Consider the following 22,297-nt stretch of genomic DNA (forward strand, 5'->3'; position numbering starts at 1 on the left):
AAATATATTAAAGTAAAAATTTAAGTGTAGTTGATTTTTTGTGAAGTTAATATTTATGGACTGTTAAATGATTTGATGATTTTGACTAAATTTTTATCGACTGTCGCAAAATTTTTATGATATATTAATAACCGATTATTTTAGTGTACAAATATGATTTTTTTGTAACGAGTCCCTCCTACTTCTATTAAACCCTTGAGTTTGAAGCTGAAAACCCTGCTGAATCTGAAGCACCATGGAAGAGGTGTGGAAGGACATCAACCTCGCTTCCTTGAACGACCACAGCACCAGACCCTCTTCTTCTTCCTCCTCCTCCTCCTCCGCCGCCGCCTTCATCTTCCAAGACTTCCTCGCCCGTCCCTTCACCATTAACACCACCACCAACTCCGATCCTCCACCCTCGCCCTCTCCATCCCCCTCTCCCTTATCTCCTGCACCGCCGCAATCCCTCACTGCTCTCAGCCTCGGTTGTCATCATCGCCCTATTAACCGCAACCACCATCACCATCCTCATCATAATCCCTTCGGCCATCACCCTCATCCTGCTGCACCATCACCTCCCTCCACTACCAAGCTTCCTTACTCTTCTTCACCATTATTTGACACCCTTCCTTCCTCTTCTTCTCTCCCCTGCTTCGCCACCACTAACAGGTTTCCTGAAACCTCCTCTGATCCCGCCCCTACCCTCGACCGCCGCAACAAGCGCATGATTAAGAATCGTGAATCTGCTGCTCGATCACGCGCTAGAAAACAGGAAAAGATTCCATCTTTCTTCTTCTTCCTCCACGTGCATACTGTTTCAACACTAATGTTCTTTTCTTTTGCTTTTTGCTTCTAAGTCTTCATTTTTTTTTTGGTTTTGCTGTTTATTATTTCAGGCATATACGAGCGAGTTGCAGCTTAAAGTGGATCACTTGCTGGAAGAGAATGCAAGACTCAAGAGGCAGCAACAAAAGGCATGCATCTTCATTTATATACATAATAAATACACACATTTTAGTTGCTAGTGATTTTGTTTGTTTATGTTTTGCTTTAACGGTGATAGTGTGATGATACAACAATCTCTTTTTTTGTTTTAGTAATAATAGATATAGTTGTGTATGACTTTCTAAAAGAAGTGTTTTTACTAAATTGACGTTGCAAAATGTGTATGTGATTGTTGCAGCTATGTGAAGCAGCAGTGTTGAATCATCAGCAAAAGAAGAAGAGTGCCCTGTACCGAACATTTACAGCACCATTTTGAGTATCTATCTAGCTAGATTCTTAGTTAGTGTGCCATTAATGCTGCAATGAAATTCATGAAAAAAGAAAGCACCTTCACCACTGTACTCACTCCTTTTACCCCTTCCTCTAAGCTAAGTGAGTGTATGTATGATAATGATAATGATGATGATGTAAGAATGCATCGCTCTTATGTTTATTTCTGCAATATTGGTGGCTGTAACTCTTTAATTTCCACGTTCAAAATCTCTTCTAACCATGAGATTTGTTCCAGCCAAAAGAAAGTTGAATTAAATCAATATATGTAATATAAGGAATTTAATTTGTATGCATGCTTTTGTCATTCCTCTTTTGTAGGGACTCTACAAGCAACTTTCATGGCCTTCTGCCCTTCTTGACTTCTTGTTCTGTTTTTGGCATTTTTCACTTGGGTTTGGCTTTTTGCATTTTTGTCCAAGTTGCACCACGTTTTATATATGCTGTATGTCTACATTAGTTTTATATATTTTTTATTTTTAGTATTAAAATTAATTAATAAGAAAAAATTTGTGTTTTGTCCAACTAATTATATTTATTTCCATATGTGTGTGTTAAAAACATTTTTTACATATTTGATAAATATAAAAAGAATAATGTTAGGTAATCAATAACTTTCTTGAACAACATGAACAACTATCAATCAAATCAAAACACACTACATCTTTAAATTATCCACTTAAATCTTAATATTAGAATAATTATCTACATACTTAGTAAAATGAACATCTAATATATCCAATGTTCACATTATTTAATATTTTCATTATCTATTTACATTTTTTCATATAAAAAATATTAATGTGATGCACATTTTGATTGTTTCTTTCACAAGTATATAGCAGAGACACTATAAGTCTATAAGTCTATAAGGAAGAGTAGTGTAACCTGCAGGGTAGTTATCTTAATTATATGACATTAATGTAAGGATAGTCATATGGGGTTATTTTAATGCCACCATATCTTGCCCGACTTTGGATTTTCCGAATGGACACTAATGACGATCAATGTGTTATCTTATCCACATTTGTTAATTAATTGATGGCAACAACTTGCCAATAGAATAACATAAAATAAATAAGATGGTTGTGTTTTTATTAAAATGATAATAGTACTACGTTTTGGCAAACAAGCTTAGCTTTTCCCTATCTCACTCACTTTTTATCTCTTTAATATTCGTGTGTAGTGTAATGTCCTTTACATAAAAGTCCATGGCTTTGCCAGTTTTCCATAATGATGTGATTTCTCATTTTTGTCACTAGCTACGTCCATGTGATATTTGACTCGTTTCGTTTAATTTGATATTTATGGGGCTTTGTTAATTTGATATTTGATGCTATGATTATTATTTATTATCTTAATATCACTTTAATAGGCCCAACAACTAACGTCCAACTTGGGTGGATTGCAATTACTCATCTGAAATAATGGCATGTTTGAATGACTAAAACCTTAGAATGATCCCTCAGATTAATAAGTGACACGTAAACGAATATAGTTATAATACGTAGTACAAATTAATACATAATTAAATAGTATTGTGATACATGTTATATGTTATTGGTTAATACATCATCGTATTATTATACGTGGATAAATTATAAAATAACATGTGTCACGTCCATATCATCAACTTATGTTATCACGTCCTTAATTTTTAAAGACATAATTGGTGTAATTGAAATTTTAGAGATAATTTTAGTGTACGATACAAATTTTAAGGACCATTTTAAAATTTTAGTCATTTTAAATTCGTTTTTTTGTAATTATTTTTTAATGAAAAGAATAAAATAAAACACAAACACCCATTTGATAATGAAAAGTGGTTTATAATTGTTAAATTTTACAATTAAATAGAGTGAACTACTTAGAGTTCCTATAAACATGCATTAACAACTAATTAAATGTATCCGTTTTATACTACTAGATGATTTGACTTATGAGATGTAATTGTGTAACAGTTTTAATTTATGTATTTTTAAAATTTATATTAACATATATTTATATTTTTATATATTTATTTATAATTTTATATATTATTTTATTATAATTTAATTATTTCAATTAAACTGGTTGAATATCTAAATGAATAAATCAATAACTAAAATGAACATGAGCAATTTGATTTTTAGAAACTTGGTGTAACTTTGTTAATATGTTAATAAACATAACACAGTATATATTACAATGAACTTGATTTTTTATTTAAAAAAAAAGAATGACGAGATTTTCATTTAATGGATAGCTTTAAAAATCCATTGAAAAATAAAAATAATTTTATCGAGATCATTGATGTGAAGGCAAACGTAGACAATTAACCACTCTAGATGTGGAGTCTGAGGTTAACTATTTGAGGATACTACAAGAATTCTCACACAATTTAAGATTATATAATTCACATCTTAATTTTAAATATGTATAAAATTATAAAAACAAAAATATTAAAAGAACAAATCAAACCAATACTTAACTTTTCTTCTATCTTTCAGCCTGGTTGATTCTCCTTTTTATTAAAAAAGAAAACAAAGTAAAATTATCTATACCTAAAAAAATATATATGACAGAAGAAGTTAGTTATATCATATCAAGTCATATAATATTGTGGATGTGTAAAATCGTACTTGAGTAAATAAAAAAATATAAAATAAAAGAACAAGGGAACACTTTGAAAGAAAAAAAAAAACAATAATGAGAGGTTAATAATAAATAAATAGAAAATATCTTTGTCCATAATAATTAGTGTTCGGTATTTAGATATATAATTTAATTTATGTTATCAGAGAAAGAAAAGTAATTTAAGAGAATTTAACTAGTTAACTTGATGAATTTTTTGTCCAGAATAAAAAATTTGACTAGCTAATAAGTTATTGTACTCAAAGGATGAAATTTAATTTCTTAATCTTACCACTTTAAGTTGATTAGTAATTTTTTTAAATAAATATTTTAATTATTTTATTTATTAAGAAAGGTATTTTAATGTCTTTAGGTCTTGTTACATAATTTGTTTATCATATAAACAAAATTAGTACACATATATTCTATTACACTGTAAATAAAATAAGATATAATTTTATTTGACTTTATCTTATTTACAAATAAAATATATAAAAATAAAAAAAAAATACACATATTACTAGATAAATTTAGGAGGACTGTAATATAGTACTCTCATCAACTATATTAATTATATATTATATTTTAAAAATTTTAAAATATTATGTTTTATTATTGATAAATTTTTTTTGAAGTATTATTTAAATTGTAACTCTTCCCCCCTCATAAGTAAATTGATGTGGGCTATTATTAGATCCACCTGTAAATGAATAAATTAAATTTTGTTTTACATAAATTAAAATAAGATTCGTGTAATTAAACTAAAGTCAGATATTCGTATAGGCTTTACAATTTTTTGCAGTTTTAAAATAGAATAACGCTATTTTTTATCCGTTATTCTAGCTAGGTTGAGTACGTTATGTGGAATCTTTAAATTTGACTTTGTTCTATACAAATCTTCAATAAAATGAAAAATGAATATAGAATTTAGATTTTACTTCTACTATCTGATTCTTTTCACGACTGAATCTCAATCTTGATTGAAATGAAAGACAGATGTAAACTTTAAAAGAAGAAGAATGAAAGAGACAACTACAGAGACAAAGAAAATAATTATTAATCAATAACTTGACTTACAAGATAACTTTTTTATAAAAATATTTATACACCAGACATATTAGAGAGTGAGTCTAAGATATTTCTAATTGATTAAGTAGCACTACTATCAGATTGTTTTGTAAAATTTCATTAAAAAATTATAGATATATTTTTTAAATAAATATATTATAACTTTGATTGAAAACTTAATTATTTAATTATTCTATTTTCTTAAACACCTTAACAAATACTCTTATAAATTTATTGAGTTAGAATATTCTAAATGTAGTGCTAAGCATTGAAGAATATTATTGGTAATGTAATTCATTTCATTTAGAGTACAATAGCTTAATAGCTAAATGTACATTACCACACAACAATCAACCCTATTAGTATATAGAAAATCATAAAATACCCAAGACTAATAAGTATTAAGTAAGAAGGAATTATTTAAGCTATTATGTTCTATACATGATACTTTATAGCATAGAATACTATCATCTTTTTGTTGGGTTAATTTTGCTATATATACTTGCACATGATGCTATATTCTCCCAATCTTTTTTTTACATGACAAAAAAAAAACATTCCGCCAATATTGTAACCAAACATAATCTTTTACATTCCTTTTAGGTAATTTATGCATTATATTAATCACATTAAATATAAAGCATAGTATAAATAAAATATCACGGCCAATTTTAACACTAACTCCGTTGTCGTCCAGCGGTTAGGATATCTGGCTTTCACCCAGGAGACCCGGGTTCGATTCCCGGCAACGGAATTATTTATTTTTGTTTTTGGGTTTTTTAATTTTTAAGTGGAAGCCCGGTATGTCATGATTTTCTTGTCAAGCAGACATTCATTCACCTATGTATTGAGCGACGACCCAATGATAGTAATATTGGTTATCTATTGGCCTTCAGAAGGGCAGATATACTCATTATAAGCCGACATAATCTTACTTTGACGGAAAAAAAAAAAGAAAGAAAAGAAAAAGAATAATCTAAAATTTTGAGACCATATTAAAAATAAATAATTAAAAACCGTCGTGCATTGGTCTAAAAATAAAATGACCAAGAATTAAACAGTTGCCTCTGGAAAATGATGTCTCATCTTATCTTATGAAATGATATATGATACCTAACCTACTAGGCTCCTTTTTTTTTTTTCTCACTCAAGAACCATGGCTACCACTATATATCTTTCACTTTACCTATTTGTTTAGACTTGTCTTTATCTTTCCAAGCACTGCAACCCATTATTGAATATTGACCATCCAACCATCTACTAGAGGACGACTAAGTTCTTGCAAAGACCATAAAGTATGGATTTAGAAAACTTGAAAAAAAAAAGGCCCCTACACTCAATTATCCGAATCATAGATACTAAATCGCATTTAGATATTCTGGGGATATTAATTTATGAACATGTCATATTGGATATTCAATTATGTTATCCATATTGTATAATTCTTTATCAAATATTAGGAGAGAACAATGGTAAACAGTAAACACTGAACAAATTAGTGTACGTGAAAGGAACAATAAGGTGTATTATTATTTTTGCCTTAGGCCAGTTTAGAGCCTTTGTGAACTTGCTCATCTAATTTGCAGCCGAATTAATAGCATTGGTCATTTTTCACCTTTCTTAGAATCAGGATCATAAGCCTTGCAGCAACCAAAAAAAAAAGCATAAAAATGGTAAAAGCAAAGCAAGGGCTATGCTTTTTATATAGACACTTGCACAGATTCCCTATGGTGAAAATTTTTACTATTTTAGCACAGAAACTACATACCAGCTATATGGAAAGAAGAAAACCATATCAACATCTCTTCAGTGAACATTTCGGGCCGGTGGTGCGACTTCTCCTCGCCGCCACCTCCCATCGAAAACCGGCAGAGGGGGCAGGTTTTGTGGCGACCTTTGAGCCATCTATTCACACAAACCTTGTGGAACTTGTGCAGGCAAGGAAGGACTCGAATTTCGTCTTCGTCCTTTAACCTCGACAAGCATACACAGCACCAAACAGCCTCACCATTATTCTCCATGATGAGTTCATTTGATGAAGATGCTGCTGCAGAGTCAGATGATAGCAAATAACATAAAGAGACATTGCTTGGTCCCTTTGTTAGACCAATTAAATTGAACACAATTGAAATCAAGTTGTTGAGATTATTCATCTCTGGTTTATCATTGTTGGGTGTGCATTTTTGTTAGATCCTTAATAAGAAGTAAGAACTAGAGTTGCAAATAACGGGTCACGTTATCATAAATAATATTTTTTCCTATATAGTCTGTAGTTTAGTTGTTTTGCTTGTTTTGAAAGGGTGGTTAGCTAAGAGGGTGTGTTACACCAACACAAGAGTGTTACACTCGACCTAGATATTCAGATAGATACCTCATTGGATTGCTTTTAGGGTGAATAATACCATAAACTACAGGATCTCTAACTATTTTGTAATACTAGTGTTATGTGGTTGATTATAATTTTTAGCATTTTATTTGAGTTTATATTAGGTTTTGCACTGTTTTCCAATTTCATCCAATTATATATTTATGTTCGTGTGACTTTAAGTTAGTAATTTTTTACTGATTTCACGATACCATGCATACAAATTAACATCAGTTCTTTTTTCATTCCTCATTGCTTTTGGAGAGAATAATACTATAAACTACCGCAACCAGCAACCTACCTTGTTATGTGGTTGATTAAAATTGTTACCATATTTGTTGTATTCGTCAATTCCTTCTTTACCTCATTGCTTTTGAGGGAATAAAACTACACTACGGAACTCCTAACTCATGAATAGTAGTCACTAGTCAGACGATAACATTTTAAACATTTAAAAAAGAAATCTTCATTGAAGATGTCTTTTTATCTTGTTTTACCATAAATGGTCATCGTTGTCTATTTTCATAAGTGTAGTTGGCGACAAGGCAACATCGTCTTATCAAATCCTATTTGTGTTGAAAACTATCAAAGTTATCAAAATAGTAACAATAGGAAAAAAATGCTCTGGATAGTTTAAATTATACTGACAGGAAAATTTCATAACTGTATTGAGTCTGCACAGTAAGTTTAGTCAATCGCATTTATCAAATATGATTATTATTAGAATTTAATTTTCATGTACCATTAGTATAAAAAAAATTTATACAAACAACTAATCGTGTATCCCTGTATCAACAAATTAACTAATTTTCAAACCTACTACTTGAAATGTCGTCTGAATATCTGAATCTCATTGAATGATTGTATAAAATTCTTTACATTATCAGTATATTAAATTATTATTATTGTTATTGTTATTATGCCATGAAAAGCTACTTGAATTTATTTGCCTTATGAACAGTTATGTTGATTGTATTCCCTGTGTAAAACACGCTGTAAAGAAAGAAAGAAAAGGAAGATGGCAGGTAGCTATTCACCATTGAAGGGTTTTCTCTTGACCAACTTGTTATTCAGACACCTACCTCTCACCTATAGAATTAAAGCACCATATGCCGTATACATAAGAAAAATCTCACAATTATACCAGTTTCTCACATCAGCCTAGACAAAACAGGGAATTTGGATTTGTAGCTTGCTTAAGCAACGAATCACGGTTAAAAGTGAAAGCGAAACCAAAACCATAACCGATAGAAACTGCTGACAATTATTTTCACAAGCCTAGACAGGAATATGTTGAGGGTTGAATTGAAGTTCAAAAATGTTAAGAAGGTTGTTGTTAGGTTACAAGAGACAAATCTTGTACCAGATCTCATGGATGCATACCATTGCACAATGCATTCAAGTTCAAGTAAAGCTATCTTTTATATTAATCTTTTATTAGTCAATAGATTAAGGATGGCCACCACACCTCAATCTAATTTGATAAAATGTCAAAGTATTCAAGTTTCCATGACTCCCAATGCAAGCCATTTACCTTGATTATGTCAGCACTCATACTACTGATCATAATCCAATATCTGCAAAATTTAGATCTGATACGGATAAATACTACGGATATTACGAATGGAATCCTGATTTGTTCACCCCTAATCATAGTTCAAAGGTCTGTAATGCTATATTTCACTAGTATATTGACAGGGATTAACGTGCAAAATTAACTACTAAATGTGTACAAAATCAATAAAAATAAGATTAGGTGAGGTAGTAAGTAGTTTATAACTTAATTATAAGGTATTTTAAAAAAAGAAAATTAGTGTACCACGCTTTTTCATATCTAAAAGCTCTTAATTATCAGCACTCTTACATGCAACACCTCTTAATTTCAAAGGACATTATTATAATTTACTCAAGACAGTGAGAGTTAAACAGAAATTGATGAGAGTTATTTGCAATACTAATAACTGAATGAGCACCAGAAGAGTCACAATTAAAGGAAGAGACGCTGAAATCTCTTACAGTTCATCTTCTTCCTTGATGTTCTTCATTCATTGCAGACGAATTAGCATCAGTGGCATCTTGTTCCTCGAGTATCTTCCCATCTTGTGGAACCAAGCAAGGGATCCCGTTTTTGATCTGAAATAAAACGGAATATGCGGATGGTTAGAGATTGAAGTGATGAAAGCAAAGATTGAGAAAGGAAAGCGAAGTAGCAGTAAACTGACAGGAAAGGAAACGGCAATGGCGTCACTGATTAGGGAATTGGTTTCCTGGCAGTACCTCAAGGGATGCTTCGAGAGAGGACAAACCAGAACCTCCCAGAGCCTCTTCCCCACTGGACCCATCGCCTCTTTGCTTCTTCTTGCCACTCTCCTGACAAAAGAAAATGTTATCTGTTCATTTTATTTTTTGTGGGCCCAATGACGTTCTTTTTATTTGGCTTTCCTACCAAAAAGAGCTTTCTATCAGACCAAACTATTACCCAGAACGGATCTACTTGATTTTTGCGTGTTCGAACAAAAACTAGTCTTTATGCCATGAAAATAAATATTAGTTATAACAACAACAAAAAAAAGGAAGAATTTAGTTTAGTGAGGATTGAAAAGGAAGAGAAAAAAACGAAAGGAGATAATAGTAGATGGTTTCAATCAAATTATTATGTTATATAAAACACTTAAGAAATTATTTAGTCAATGATTTAACATTTAGCTGACTAAATTTGATTACATCTATAATTATTCTATTAATTTAAATATTAAAATTTAATTTTAATCTAGATATTTATAATAATATATTTATAACTCTGCATATATTGCTATTATTCTATTTTTATTTATGTTCTATTAAAATTCACGTGTATTTATCTGTAAAGTTATAAAGTTATAAGTTGAAAATTTATTAAATTATAACTATTATTTTATTAATTTTATAGGAAGATAATTATAGGTAAGTTTTGAATTTTAAATTAAAAGTAATTATTCTATTTTATTTGTTTTATTAATAGTAAATAAATTACTTTAATTTTAAGAGAATTTTATCAGAGTCATTTTTAACGGTAATAGAAATTAGAAAAAATGTTGATCACGAACATTAAATATTTTAATTTTTATTTAAAAAAATGAATATAGGCAACGAATCAGGCGCAGTGTTTAGAGAGGTTTGGCAACCTCAATTGACTGAGTGGTGATCTAAACACGCCGTGAGAGTGAGCAGAGAGCAGAGGCATGTTTGTTAATGGCAATTAAACGATCAACTTGTCTATGTCAACCTTCAAATGAATGGTCAGAGTCTCATCTCGACAATTTCAACTTCTTCTCTGAAGCACCCTTTTTTCCCACCCAACAACCACTTTTTCTTCGTCTTCATCATTTTCCAATCAGTTGAATGAGGTTATTACGTTGAAACAGCTAGGAAATGATTCCTGCATGCTATCACAATAATCTTAAACATTGAACAAAGTAAAAGGAAGCCACTGAACTGAATAACATTCATTTGGTGATTCAAAATCACAAAGACCACCAAACCGAACAATATTCATGTGGTGAATAAATGGTGATCAACTTTCAATCAACAAGAATAGTATTTCTCCTCCTCTTCCTCCTCCTCCTTCTTCTTTCAAATTTGCGCACGTAAGTTCTTCTTCTACTTCTTCGCGCACGCAGATTTTTCTTCTTCTTCTTTTGTTATAATCATCACCAACAACCGAACACCAATCATATGCTGAATTAATCAACCAGTAAGAAAAACATTTCTGCATGTACAAGGGCTCAACTGAAAACATTAACAATCAAGTGAATCAAAATGAACAACTCCACTTAACCGAGCAAAATGTTAGTGTTGTTGATGATGATTATGACGAAAGAAGAAGAAGAAGAATCTGCGTGTGCGAAGAAGTAGAAGAGGAACCTACTTTCGCGAATTTGAAAGAAGAAAGAGGACGAGGAAGAAGAGGAGAAATACTATTCTTGTTGATTGAAAGTTGATCACCATTTATTCACCACATGAACATTGTTCGGTTCAGTGACCTTTGTGATTTTGATTCACCAGATGAATGTTGTTCGGTTCGGTGGTCTTTTTTTACTTTATTTAGTGTTTAATATTATTGTGATATGATATTTTTCTCTTCTTTTACTTTGTTTAGTGTTTAAGATTATTGTGATAAGATATTTTAAGATTATTGTGATATGATATTTTTCTCACGTTTATTCAGCACATGATTGGTGTTGGATTCAGTAGTTCGATTCACCTGATTGTACTCAATGAACGAAACATAATTTACTATATAAAATTAAATTCGAAACACTTCTGTCTACAATTTAGATATTATCAATTCAATTCAGATTCAGAACATTTGCTTTCATTCAATTCGATTGAAAAAATAATCCATTAGCAAAATGTTGGTGATGACGATAACGAAAGAAGAGAAAAAGGATGAAGAGAAGCAGAAGAAGAATCTGTGTACGCAAAAATGAAGGAGGAGGTATACGTAAATTTGAAAGAAGATGACATATATACATATTTGAAAGAAGAAACAGGAGAGAAGAAAAAGATAAAGGGCGTGTTTTCACTCGTTAACGAACACATACAACACATCTCAAGTCTCAACTGTAAAATTAATTAATTTTTGCCCGTAATCTTTCTAATACATCTGCTGAGATTATGAAATTGGTAGTAACGCATACAAGTACCTAAAAACAAAATCCGAAGTCAGAACGCCTTTAGCAGTTAGCACATAATACAGCTACCACATTGGCAATTTGGCATGCCTAACACAAACAGCCTTCGATGATTCTTTAACAGCGGAAACGAACATTAAACATATAACACCACGTTGTGTTGAAAATTAGAAACCATATGTTGCCAATGATTAAATTATCAATAAGCAGAATCAACCAGAATTCACCAATTACCTTAACCAGATTCAACTATTTACTTACATATTCAAAACGTCCCCTAAGGTTCATCAACAAAGATACGTCTGATCCGTGAACAGTCAACAAAAATAGTCAGATAGATAGAAGGCAAACAACCATAAGCATAGGATCAATGCACATGGCAGATCTTTGACAAGCAAAACAAAAGCACAGGCAGAGATTTGAAAGACAATGTTAAAAAGCTTAACAAATCATTCAAATGCCCATTGGTTTTCCCGACGAACTTCCTCCTCTTCCTCCGGAGTGAAATCATTCTTGATGTTGAAGGTCTTACGAATTTCCTCGGGAGTCTTCCCCTTGATCATGTCTGCCACAGTTTGGCATGTGAGGTCCAGAAGGCTCTTGATGTTCAAGTAGTTCGCAGCCTGAAAAGAACAAATGTTACTTAAGTGCAATTGCAAAAAATTAAAACACCGGAAAACAAGAACTCATATGCATACTTAAATGTAAAAGTAATCAAACCATGGAAGCAGGAAAAAATGCAATAACAATTAGCAATTCTGCTTGTGAATGCAAACCACCAAATACTAACAAGAATCTATATACGAATTGATGAAACAACTAATGCACTAAAAATTGAGGTTATTGCACAAAAATTCATGTCGTGTGAAAAGCAGTGTTCAAAACAATATATAGTACCTATACATCAATGCAATTTTTAACATAGTGGTGGCTTTTGAAGCAAAAATAAACAACTGAAATCACAGTCTCTTATACAGACACAATTAAATATAAACACAAGCTATGTCTTCTAACCCTGCAAGATGAGTAAAATAACGAACCTTATTCAGCTCAGAATCAACCATGACCACACAAAAAGAATATTCAATATCTCAAGAAACTCTCATACCACAGAGAAAGGTTCACAATGCTCAAAACTACATCATCGAAAATCATAACAAGAAATTAAAATTCGAAAACAAAGTAAAGCAACATCGACACAACAAAAAAACTACACAATTCCGCAATCCAAAACTAGGAAACCCTAAATAACCATAATAACTGCACAACCACAAACAGATACAAGTCAAGAGATCGAGACAATGAAAAAAAAAGAAACCAAGAAATCAGCATAACCAAAAAATTAAACAAATAAATAGAAATAGAAATAGAACAGACCAGGATGAGATCGAAGAGGGTGGCCTGGTCAACCTTGACGAAATCTGCGTCCCAGGTCTTGAGGTCTTCCTCGTTGGGCCTCTCTTCGGCGTTCGCAGCCTCGACGTGCTTCTTGCAGTACTCGATGACCTTCGCAAGGATCTTGCTGGTGACGTTGGGGAGAGGGATGCCGCTGTCGGCGCAATCGTCCTCGATCATGTGCTTGATCGTCTGCGATTCCAGCGCCACCGCCTCGTCCACCTCGAACGCCTCTCCGTCCGAGCTCTTGAGGGTGATCTTCCTCGTCGACGACATGATTGGAATGATATCAGAGATTGATCCTCTTTTCTCTTTCTCGTTCCCTTTCGCTGTGAAAAGGTAAAATCCCTAACCCTAGCTTTTTATTTTCGTTTTCGGCCCCTTATCTCTAATTCTCGATGAAAATCAAGCGAGGGGGCTGGGCTTTGGTTTTATAGAGGGGCACTAGAAGCATCTATCTTGTGACGTTTGGGTTATCCAATGCATCATGCCCTCCTACGTGGCAATTTTTTTTAGTTTTTATTTTTTATTTTAAAAATAAAACTTGGATATCTTACTACTTTCTGTTTCTTTGGCAGATTTTTATTTTTGGAGATAAATTCTGTTTTTATTTTCCGTTGAAATTAATTAAATTCAGGTTTCAACTTTTTCCCCTTTAACTTTTTCTATATATTTCCATCAGTTACGTTGATTTCTCTGACTTTGGTATGATAAGCGGTACTAACGACTGACAATAATGATTACATGCGGCATAAATGACGAGGGAAAAAAAATTAGAAAGCGGTCAAATGTAAATATTAGGTTATCTTCTTTTGTTACCCAATCTAATTATCAACGATATTCTGAAAGCAGTGGCTAAAATTTCAACACGATGAAATTTAGGATCTTTAAAGAAATTTTTTAGAAAAATGTCATTTTTATATATTGGAGAATAAATATTATTACTTTTATCTTGATAATTTTTTTTATAAATTCACAATACAAAATATTAAATATAGAATGCCATAAAAAAATAAGAATGACAATATTATTATACTATGTATTATTATATAAAATTAAAACTAAATAAGACTAACAAAATCCTAACACATTTTCTTGAAAAAATATCTTTTTTAAGGGTTTTTTTTAAATCTTATTATATGAAGTTAAAATTAAAATAAGACTTTTTTTTCTTTAATTCTTTTTATCTTTTTTCGTTTAATTCTTAACAAAACCCTAACACAGACTTTGATTCTTTTTATCTTTTTATCTTATTATATGTTTTTAAGGGGTGTTCAAATCTGACTCCATCCAACTCAATTAAATCACTTATCTAATTTAGTTCTTATATACTCTAATTCAATCTAATCTAGTATACTGACAGTACTAGTACCGAATAGCTAGGACCAGGAGCCAGGAGGGTCCCTTTTTTTTGGGACAATATTCTCCGTGATTCCATTCCAAAATTATGACTAATGTATTCGTGAAAGCTAAAGACCCAACAAAAAAGGGGTTTAAAGTCCCATAAAATATAAAGTCAAAAAAAGTCCCATAATATATCGTGACAAACATACCAATATACCATGATACTAAACAACTAAAATCAAATTATATTAAACAAGGAAACCAATACATCAGTGGCTAAATCTGTAAGCTTTACACATGGGTAATGAGGCCAGAGGTATTGAGGGAAAAGGAAAAAAAGAAAAAGGAAATACATAGTTTCTGTCTTGCTATGAGTCCCACTAGCCAATTGCCTCTATTTAATATGTGGTTCAAAACACTCTTGAATCCCTAAACAACCGAAATACAATCTCATTTGTTCTAAGATTCCATGTACTGGGAAGGTGGAGGGCTTGTTTTGGTCTTCTCGCGATCTGCAAGTGATTCAACATTAAACATAAAATAGCTTTTGTTAGAGTATAATTAAGATCAATTAGCATTATCTAGCCTATCTTTTTCGTATTGTATCATTCCACACAAATCTTCTCTACCGCTATCTCTTACCCTATCTAACATGGTATCAGAGCCATGTTTTCCTCTTTGAGGAGGATAGGTTGTTTTTCTTCCGGTGAAATCACCGTATTTTTCATACTTCTCTTTCGTGCCAATTTTTTTTCCTTCTCTTTTGTCCATGCTTTGATACTTTTTTACCGATTAGCTTATTCATTACTTACTTATTCTTATAGAGAAACCATATGTTTTCCATCACATTTCGATAGTTTGTCATCTCTTTACACTTTGTCACTTTTTCAGCAGTTTTCCGGCAGTTCGCCATCTTTTCAAAAGTTTTTCGACAGTTGGCCACTCTTGCGGCAGTTTCGTATGCGTTTCCTTCCGGCGGTTCCGTCTGTGTTCCCTTCCGGTAGTTTTGTCTGCACTTCCTTCCGGCAGCTCCGTCTGTGTTTCCTTACGGCAGTTTCGTCTGCGCTTTCTTCAGACAGTTCAGTCTGCACCCGTTCTATCAGTTTATGCATTTTTTTTATTTCGTTGTTTTAAATAAGTTTCAAACTCTAAGTTGTCACTTGAGTTTGAGAGAGATGTTAAAATATAATTAAGATTAACTAGATCAATTAGCATTATTTAGCATATCTAAATATTTATTATAGGATATTACGTCTTTATTATTTCGATTCTCATAACACCTATGAATACCCTTTCATATTGTATCATTCTCGACAATTTGAATACACTCAAACCTTTTCTCTATCGTTCTCTCTTGCCTTTTCTAACAGCTTTGATGAAATGCAAATTCATATTTATAACAAAAACAACTAGACCAAGAAAACCAAGCTGGATACAATTCAATTATGACTTTGGATTATATTCTATTTGTAATTTAATTCCACCATTATAGATATGTTAATGTGTCACAGGAAATGGGGAAAAAAACTTCCAAGTGTGAAGGATTGATGTGATAACATAAGATATTAATCACCATTGACTTTTATCATGAGCCCCACTACCTTGATTCAAGGATAATTAGATTCTCACTTTCTTACTTTAACAACTTCTTCACTTTAGAAGAACTTGATCCTGGTAAATGCAATGTGTTATGGTTATGTGGCACTAGCAGCACATGTTAGCGAATCTCATCTCATGACTAGACTAAAATGACCCACCCAAAATGCTGATTTGGATCTGCAGGGGACTAAAATTACTTGGGACTACAAAGCCGAAGACTAAAGTGAAGCTTCACTTCAATTCAAGAGGATTTTCCGAGAAAATGAAGAGACAAGACCAAAACACTTGTCTAAAGTTATGAATATTATGCACAAGAAGCAGAAGAATGAGTAGGACATACCACTAACTCCGCGGATCTCCACTTCTCTCCATTCTTGCACAAGGGCACAGCAGCAACACATCAAATGAGATAGAAAATCATCAATAAAGCCTCCCTGAAATAGAATTTAAATGTTAATACTTAAACATTTTATAGAGACCGGAAAATGCACACAAGTTAATACTAATTCTTCAATTCCATTGTATTGCTCGCGCCTTAGCAAATATACTTTATGCATCTTCAATGAAGCTAACAACATCTAAATACAAACACAAATAAGAGAAGAGATTTAGCAAGCATTACGGTGATGTTCAACATCTTCCGAAGCTTCCTCCTTACGCAGCAGGTATAACAACAGCAAGACAAAACCAATGAATATGCCATCAATTCACTACATGCATCTCCAGAAGCTGAAAAAACACAACTAAAATTAAAGTAGCGGGACCTTAATAATCTTTTGAGCATTTCAAATTAACTGGATTGAAGAAGTGCATACAGTGAGAAGTTTTGCACTCTGGATTAAAAAATGTAGCATTAATCTTTGAAAAAAAAGGTCTGAATGACATAAGAGTATTCTTCACAGTATGAGAAAGTTCACAAAATTATTGGTAACCAGGGAAAGATACTAGGTACAAAATTAAAATTGAAGCCAAATATAAGATTGATATAAACTTGACAAACTTAAACTCTAGACTTGTTGGAAAGAAACAGCAAGAACCATTTGAAAAGAAATAGCACATAGATGTAGATTCATCACATTTAGTGCTAGCAGTACTGGAATAGATTATGACCAACTTACATATGGGCCTGCCTTTTGCAACAGTGGCAATCTTTGAAAATGTTCCACAAGGATAGAAAAATGTCTTCATACCTGCAGATCAACTGCCATATTTAATATTTATTACTTGAGAAGAAAGGTATAGCAAAATCAGAAAGTTCTCCTGTAACCCTGTTCTTTTATTAAAAAACACATTGTCGAAAGAAAGAGAGGTTATGCTCGATGAGATTACATACTGGAAACTATTCAAGCATAATTCAACATGCAAAGTAAGAAAAAAAGAGAAATGAAGCTTCCGCTAATAACAAACTTTCCTCTAGTAGTAGTCTCGCTCAACTGCTCAAGGTTCGGGAAAAACAGACTTCTAGCAACAGTATATAGCCAACTTTATCAAATAATTTTCATTTAATTCGATTTAGTTGTCCTTTTTTCATCAAATCAAGGGTTTGGCAACATCTTGTGCAAATCTAATGAAAATCGAGCAGGATAAAACTTACAAAGAGAAGGTTCAGAACAACAGCCAAGTAAATCAGTATGCCAGTCTTGATGCTGATATGAACCTCCATTTGACAGCAGATCCTTTTGGCAAACTGCTGATCTGTTTCAGTTTGGGCATATAAGCATCATTAAAAGAATTATGAAAACATGGGATTGAAGAAGCAGGAACTGTAGAGTAGTCAAAAAAAGTAAAACTAAGGGAAAAATTTAGATCTTCCTGGATGTCAGAAGTGCATGAGTTCACTCAAGATTCACAAAATATTGTCATTGTTGGTCAACTAATTATCTCAAATTACATATTAAGGTTAAGGAAGATGAATAATGACCTTGATGTGGAAAGTGGGTCACTTTTAACTTGGTATTTTTCACTAGATGAATGGTCGTTGTCATTATCTACATCATTATAGTTGTATTCCTCCTTCTTATGAACCTTGTCAGTCTTCTCTGGAAGAGTATGAGCTGCAATTTCTGTGACATCTAACAACCGTTGAATGACTTGACATTGATTCATATCAAGATTTGCTTGTGAACGTTGTAGCTCTAGTCTAAGCTTTTCATTTTCTTTTTTAAGTGCTTCGGTGAATGAACAGTTGGGATATGAACAAGAAAGTGTTTTCTTCAGCATTGCAGCATCATCTTTGTCAGGATCTGGTTTTAAAATAACTGTCTGCACCTTTTCATCCTCAACATCCAGTGTGTACTCACGTTGATCCTTTTCAATAACTTCAAGTCTCTCCTGAATATTCCAGAGAATCAATAGATTTTTAACCCCTTTTGTTTTTTGACAAAATGATTTTTATGGAAAATGCTACAAGATAAGTCACAATATAAAGCAAACATAACTGTCCCTATAAATGTTAGGGAAAAAGTAAAATCTACAAGCAAAATGATGCAGGTTGTGCAAAACGCTCACATGTACTATCAACACTCAAAACATGGGGAAAAGCAACTCCAATTTGAATAATTGCTCAATTGGTTACATCTTCGGCTACTGCCTTTTGCATACAGATACTAGTTGAATGGAATACTTTGGTCAAAGTAATACCAACTCTATCTAAATCTAAAACATATCATTTCAACTAACATATGTTGGGGTCGTCCTATCCTCAGCATAAAATACTTATCACAAAGCATTGGGAAATTTTCTTATGATTGCCAAGAAATATGAATCAAAATGCTTTGAGTTTCAAAAGGTGCATTAAGCCAAATGCTATTTAAACTAGTTAACTGTACATCCCATCTTTCTGAATTCTATTATCTAGTGTATCAGATTCAACCACATGCAACTGTTTCCTCCCCCACACACCAAAATGAAAAAAAGAAAGAAGAAAATAAAAGGGCAACCAATCAATAAACAGAATAGTCTAGGACAATCTAATTCCTGCCAAAAAAATATTCCATACCACCAAGAGTTAGGCATCACTTGAATGAAGCAATCCCCATTTCAAAACTTGACAGCTTCAAACTAAAACATTGCTCAATGTTGAAGCTGAGAAAAAAACTTCAACAAATGTTGAAAATCAGTCAAAAGTTGGACTCCCAGTCTATTATTTTTTCACATAAGGATTAACTGAATTATACCCCCTCTACCAATAGCTTAGGTGACCCTCAAATTCCTCCCTACCCATGGACTGTTACATAGAAACCAGGAATGTTATAGCTTATAAGCAAATATGGCTATGAAAACCAGACAGAATAAATAATACCGAAAACTCTTTCCTCTTATTTTCTTTTTATGACCAAAACACAAAATTCCAATTCAGAACAAGACATAGCATTGTGAAGAACAAAAATAGCTACCCTGACTCGAGCATTGTCAACAAGAGTGATGAGCGGAACGAGCCGCAAGTATCTGTCAATCTCGTTTTGTGCCTTCCTGAACTGATAAACAATGTTCCATCCCATGGCCAGCAAGTAGAGGTAGCTCCTGTCCTGACAACTATTCACCAATATATATGACCTTCTGAGAGCATCCTCAAGCTGCTCCAATGGCTCCCTTGTCTCAGGGTACCTCTTCAGCTCCGAGATCTTCAGCTGCTCCAACAAGTTCCCAATCAACTTGAGATGCTGTGCAAATTGCCTGCAGTTTTTCTTATGCATCCTCGCCGTGCTCGCCGCTTTCACAATCAACCCAATCAAACGCACTGCATCTAGACCAGTTAACTGAGCCACATTTGCAATTTCCCCCATATGATCCCAAGGAGACGCCATTGCTTTGCTCCCTCCAAAATCAAAATCAACCCTAAATTACAGATATGTAAGCCTCAGCTCAAATCTCTAATTTCCATAATCGCTTTTTTTTTTTCAAATTAGAAATTGCAAGACATGAATAGTGTTCATCCATTTGTTTTTTCCTACCTCTGTTTAGTGGTTAAGCAAATAATAACATTGAGTTCCCTAAGCTTTTGATGGTTGAAAATGATTATGCGAAGAAACAAGAAAATTCTTCAACAGAGAAGGACTTTGTGTGCCGGATCAAGCCTCCTTCTGGAAAATGATTCTCAGAGACAGCATTGACCCTACAAGATTTGAATAATCAGAGACGAGAGCATGCAAACATAGCAAACATTCTTTTTCTTTTTTAAAAAAATAAAAAATATCAATAGTAATAATTAACATTAAACTACAGAAGAAGAAGAAAAAAAAACCAGTAACTCAGAACTTCAAAGACATGCTTCCTAGCATGCATGAATAAACAGCGCAAAATAATCAATCACCAGCTCCAGAAGAAAAATGTAATTATCATTTATTTATTTATTCCATTATTTAATTTAGTTTACCTTTTTCTTGCTTCTAAGAAGTGGTTACGTTACGTGAAATGGGCAAAAGGAGCGTCATAAACACGGAAGAAGTAAAACATTGAATTCAGTTAAGGGCAGACATTGCTTTGCGAGAAGGAGGACTTGCTCCTCTGAAATACTGTTTGTCTCTCTCTCTTTCTCTCTCTCGCACACTCTCTTTCTCGCTCTTATCTCTCGGTTCGGTGTCGTTTGTGCAGAGCACGGGAGTGCTTGGTGCAGAACTCAAAGTACCAGAGTGCCCTCCGTTTAGTCGCGTAATTACGAGGGTACCACTATTGTACGCTTTACGGAATTATTTGATTAAATTATTATCTATAAAAATAACGTAGCTTTATATTAGAAGGTAACGACCTGATAGTAACTGACACGGACAGGTTGACCCTTCAAGAAAAGTTTTTATAGCTAAGAGGAGACTGAATGCTGAAGGGGTTCTCTTTGACTCGTTGGTCATATTTTGTTACTAAAAGATGCAAAGCCAGCTGGCACTTCAAGCTGTGTGCGTTAGTAGCAGCTTTCATAGTGCCTACCCACGTGAAACAAAATTACGTATTAGACAACCACCAAATCAAAATACATACAGCCACATATTTTTCTCTCCACGGCTAGCAATGGATAAATTTTGTATTTGTTATTTTATAAATATGTATTTTAAAAGTATTATAAAAAATATTAATTTATTTAAAAGATCATTTTTTATGTTTTAAATATATTAAACAAAAGTTTTAACTTTAAAAATATGTCTTTAAAATACAAATTAGTTAAGTAATATATTATTTTATATATTTTTTAATAAAATAAATAGTTAAATAAGTCAAGGGAGCAAAAAAATTATCTGAATCAGTCAAACTAAAAATTGCTTCACGAATCAGCCAAAGCACATTACTATGTAATTCGAACTAGCTTGGTTCGAACTCTATAAACATATAATTCGAACCTACTTGGTTCGAACTACAGGTAGTATAATTCGAACTTGGTTGGTTCGAATTACACTTGTGTTTCACTCCCCTAGTAATTTGAACCGAGTTGGTTCGAATTACTCTCAAATTGCATCAAATCGTAATTCGATCCAGGCTGGTTCGAATTACTAAGTTTTCGGCTATATAAAGAGTTCGAATCACCCTCATTCGAACAACTTCTCCATCCCATACCCCACCCAAATTCCAGAGAAAACGACCCAGATTCCATTCGACAAAGACTCGAACAGAAAATTCTGCTGATGGGAGACGATCCTGCAAGGCTATATCGGTTGGACGGAGTCGCTCATATAGCCGGGGTGATCAACGACGAGGATAGTGGATAGAACACTTCTTTGCGATCAGTTTATCTGAGTTAGTGGTTTTGCATGTGGTTTTAGTGGCGGTTTATGTTAGTGGTTTATCGTAGTGGTATTGCAAGTGGTTTCTTTTAGAGGTTTTGTATGTGGTTTTAGTTAGCGGTTTATATTAGTGGTTTTTTTATAGTTGTTTTGTTGATGGTTTATGTTGGCGAATTACTTTAGGTGGTATTGGAAGAGGTTTATCATGTGGTTTTATGTGCGATTTATGATAGTGGATTTGCATGTGGTTTTTGAAGTGGATTAGCTTCCGG

At 32.8% G+C, this 22,297-nt stretch overlaps 5 protein-coding genes and 1 non-coding gene across 6 annotated transcripts; 2 read left to right on the top strand and 4 right to left on the bottom strand.

The window, feature by feature from the left end:
* The first annotated feature begins 187 nt into the window (after window positions 1–187).
* On the top strand, window positions 188–1,489 carry LOC107487341 (bZIP transcription factor 27). Its single transcript, XM_052262383.1, has 3 exons — window positions 188–751; window positions 876–956; window positions 1,166–1,489. The coding sequence occupies exons 1-3, from the start codon at window positions 236–238 to the stop codon at window positions 1,241–1,243; spliced, it is 675 nt and encodes a 224-aa protein (XP_052118343.1). The 5' UTR covers window positions 188–235; the 3' UTR covers window positions 1,244–1,489.
* Window positions 1,490–5,620: 4,131 nt separating this feature from the next.
* TRNAE-UUC (transfer RNA glutamic acid (anticodon UUC)) lies at window positions 5,621–5,692 on the top strand. The gene has a single exon. It is a non-coding gene; the product is annotated as a tRNA-Glu (tRNA).
* A 747-nt stretch (window positions 5,693–6,439) lies between these two features.
* On the bottom strand, window positions 6,440–9,686 carry LOC107487452 (uncharacterized). Its single transcript, XM_016108097.3, has 2 exons — window positions 9,526–9,686; window positions 6,440–9,436 (listed from the first exon to the last, which is right to left on the bottom strand). The coding sequence occupies exons 1-2, from the start codon at window positions 9,643–9,645 to the stop codon at window positions 9,323–9,325; spliced, it is 234 nt and encodes a 77-aa protein (XP_015963583.1). The 5' UTR covers window positions 9,646–9,686; the 3' UTR covers window positions 6,440–9,322.
* On the bottom strand, window positions 6,699–7,091 carry LOC107487306 (E3 ubiquitin-protein ligase SDIR1). The gene has a single exon (XM_016107925.1). The coding sequence runs from the start codon at window positions 7,089–7,091 to the stop codon at window positions 6,699–6,701; it is 393 nt and encodes a 130-aa protein (XP_015963411.1).
* A 2,445-nt stretch (window positions 9,687–12,131) lies between the features above and the next one.
* On the bottom strand, window positions 12,132–13,781 carry LOC107487453 (SKP1-like protein 1B). The gene is made up of 2 exons (XM_016108098.3): window positions 13,354–13,781; window positions 12,132–12,599 (listed from the first exon to the last, which is right to left on the bottom strand). The coding sequence occupies exons 1-2, from the start codon at window positions 13,645–13,647 to the stop codon at window positions 12,426–12,428; spliced, it is 468 nt and encodes a 155-aa protein (XP_015963584.1). The 5' UTR covers window positions 13,648–13,781; the 3' UTR covers window positions 12,132–12,425.
* Window positions 13,782–14,934: 1,153 nt separating this feature from the next.
* LOC107487455 (protein MID1-COMPLEMENTING ACTIVITY 1) lies at window positions 14,935–20,894 on the bottom strand. Its single transcript, XM_016108099.3, has 9 exons — window positions 20,690–20,894; window positions 20,268–20,428; window positions 19,710–20,151; window positions 18,236–18,645; window positions 17,909–18,009; window positions 17,433–17,504; window positions 16,937–17,043; window positions 16,655–16,748; window positions 14,935–15,227 (listed from the first exon to the last, which is right to left on the bottom strand). Exons 3-9 carry the CDS (start codon window positions 20,118–20,120, stop codon window positions 15,175–15,177), a joined length of 1,248 nt encoding a protein of 415 aa, XP_015963585.1. The 5' UTR covers window positions 20,121–20,151; window positions 20,268–20,428; window positions 20,690–20,894; the 3' UTR covers window positions 14,935–15,174.
* Between the last annotated feature and the right edge of the window lie 1,403 nt (window positions 20,895–22,297).

Source organism: Arachis duranensis, chromosome 5, assembly GCF_000817695.3.
Source record: "Arachis duranensis cultivar V14167 chromosome 5, aradu.V14167.gnm2.J7QH, whole genome shotgun sequence".
In the NCBI taxonomy this organism is placed as follows: Eukaryota; Viridiplantae; Streptophyta; class Magnoliopsida; order Fabales; family Fabaceae; genus Arachis; species Arachis duranensis.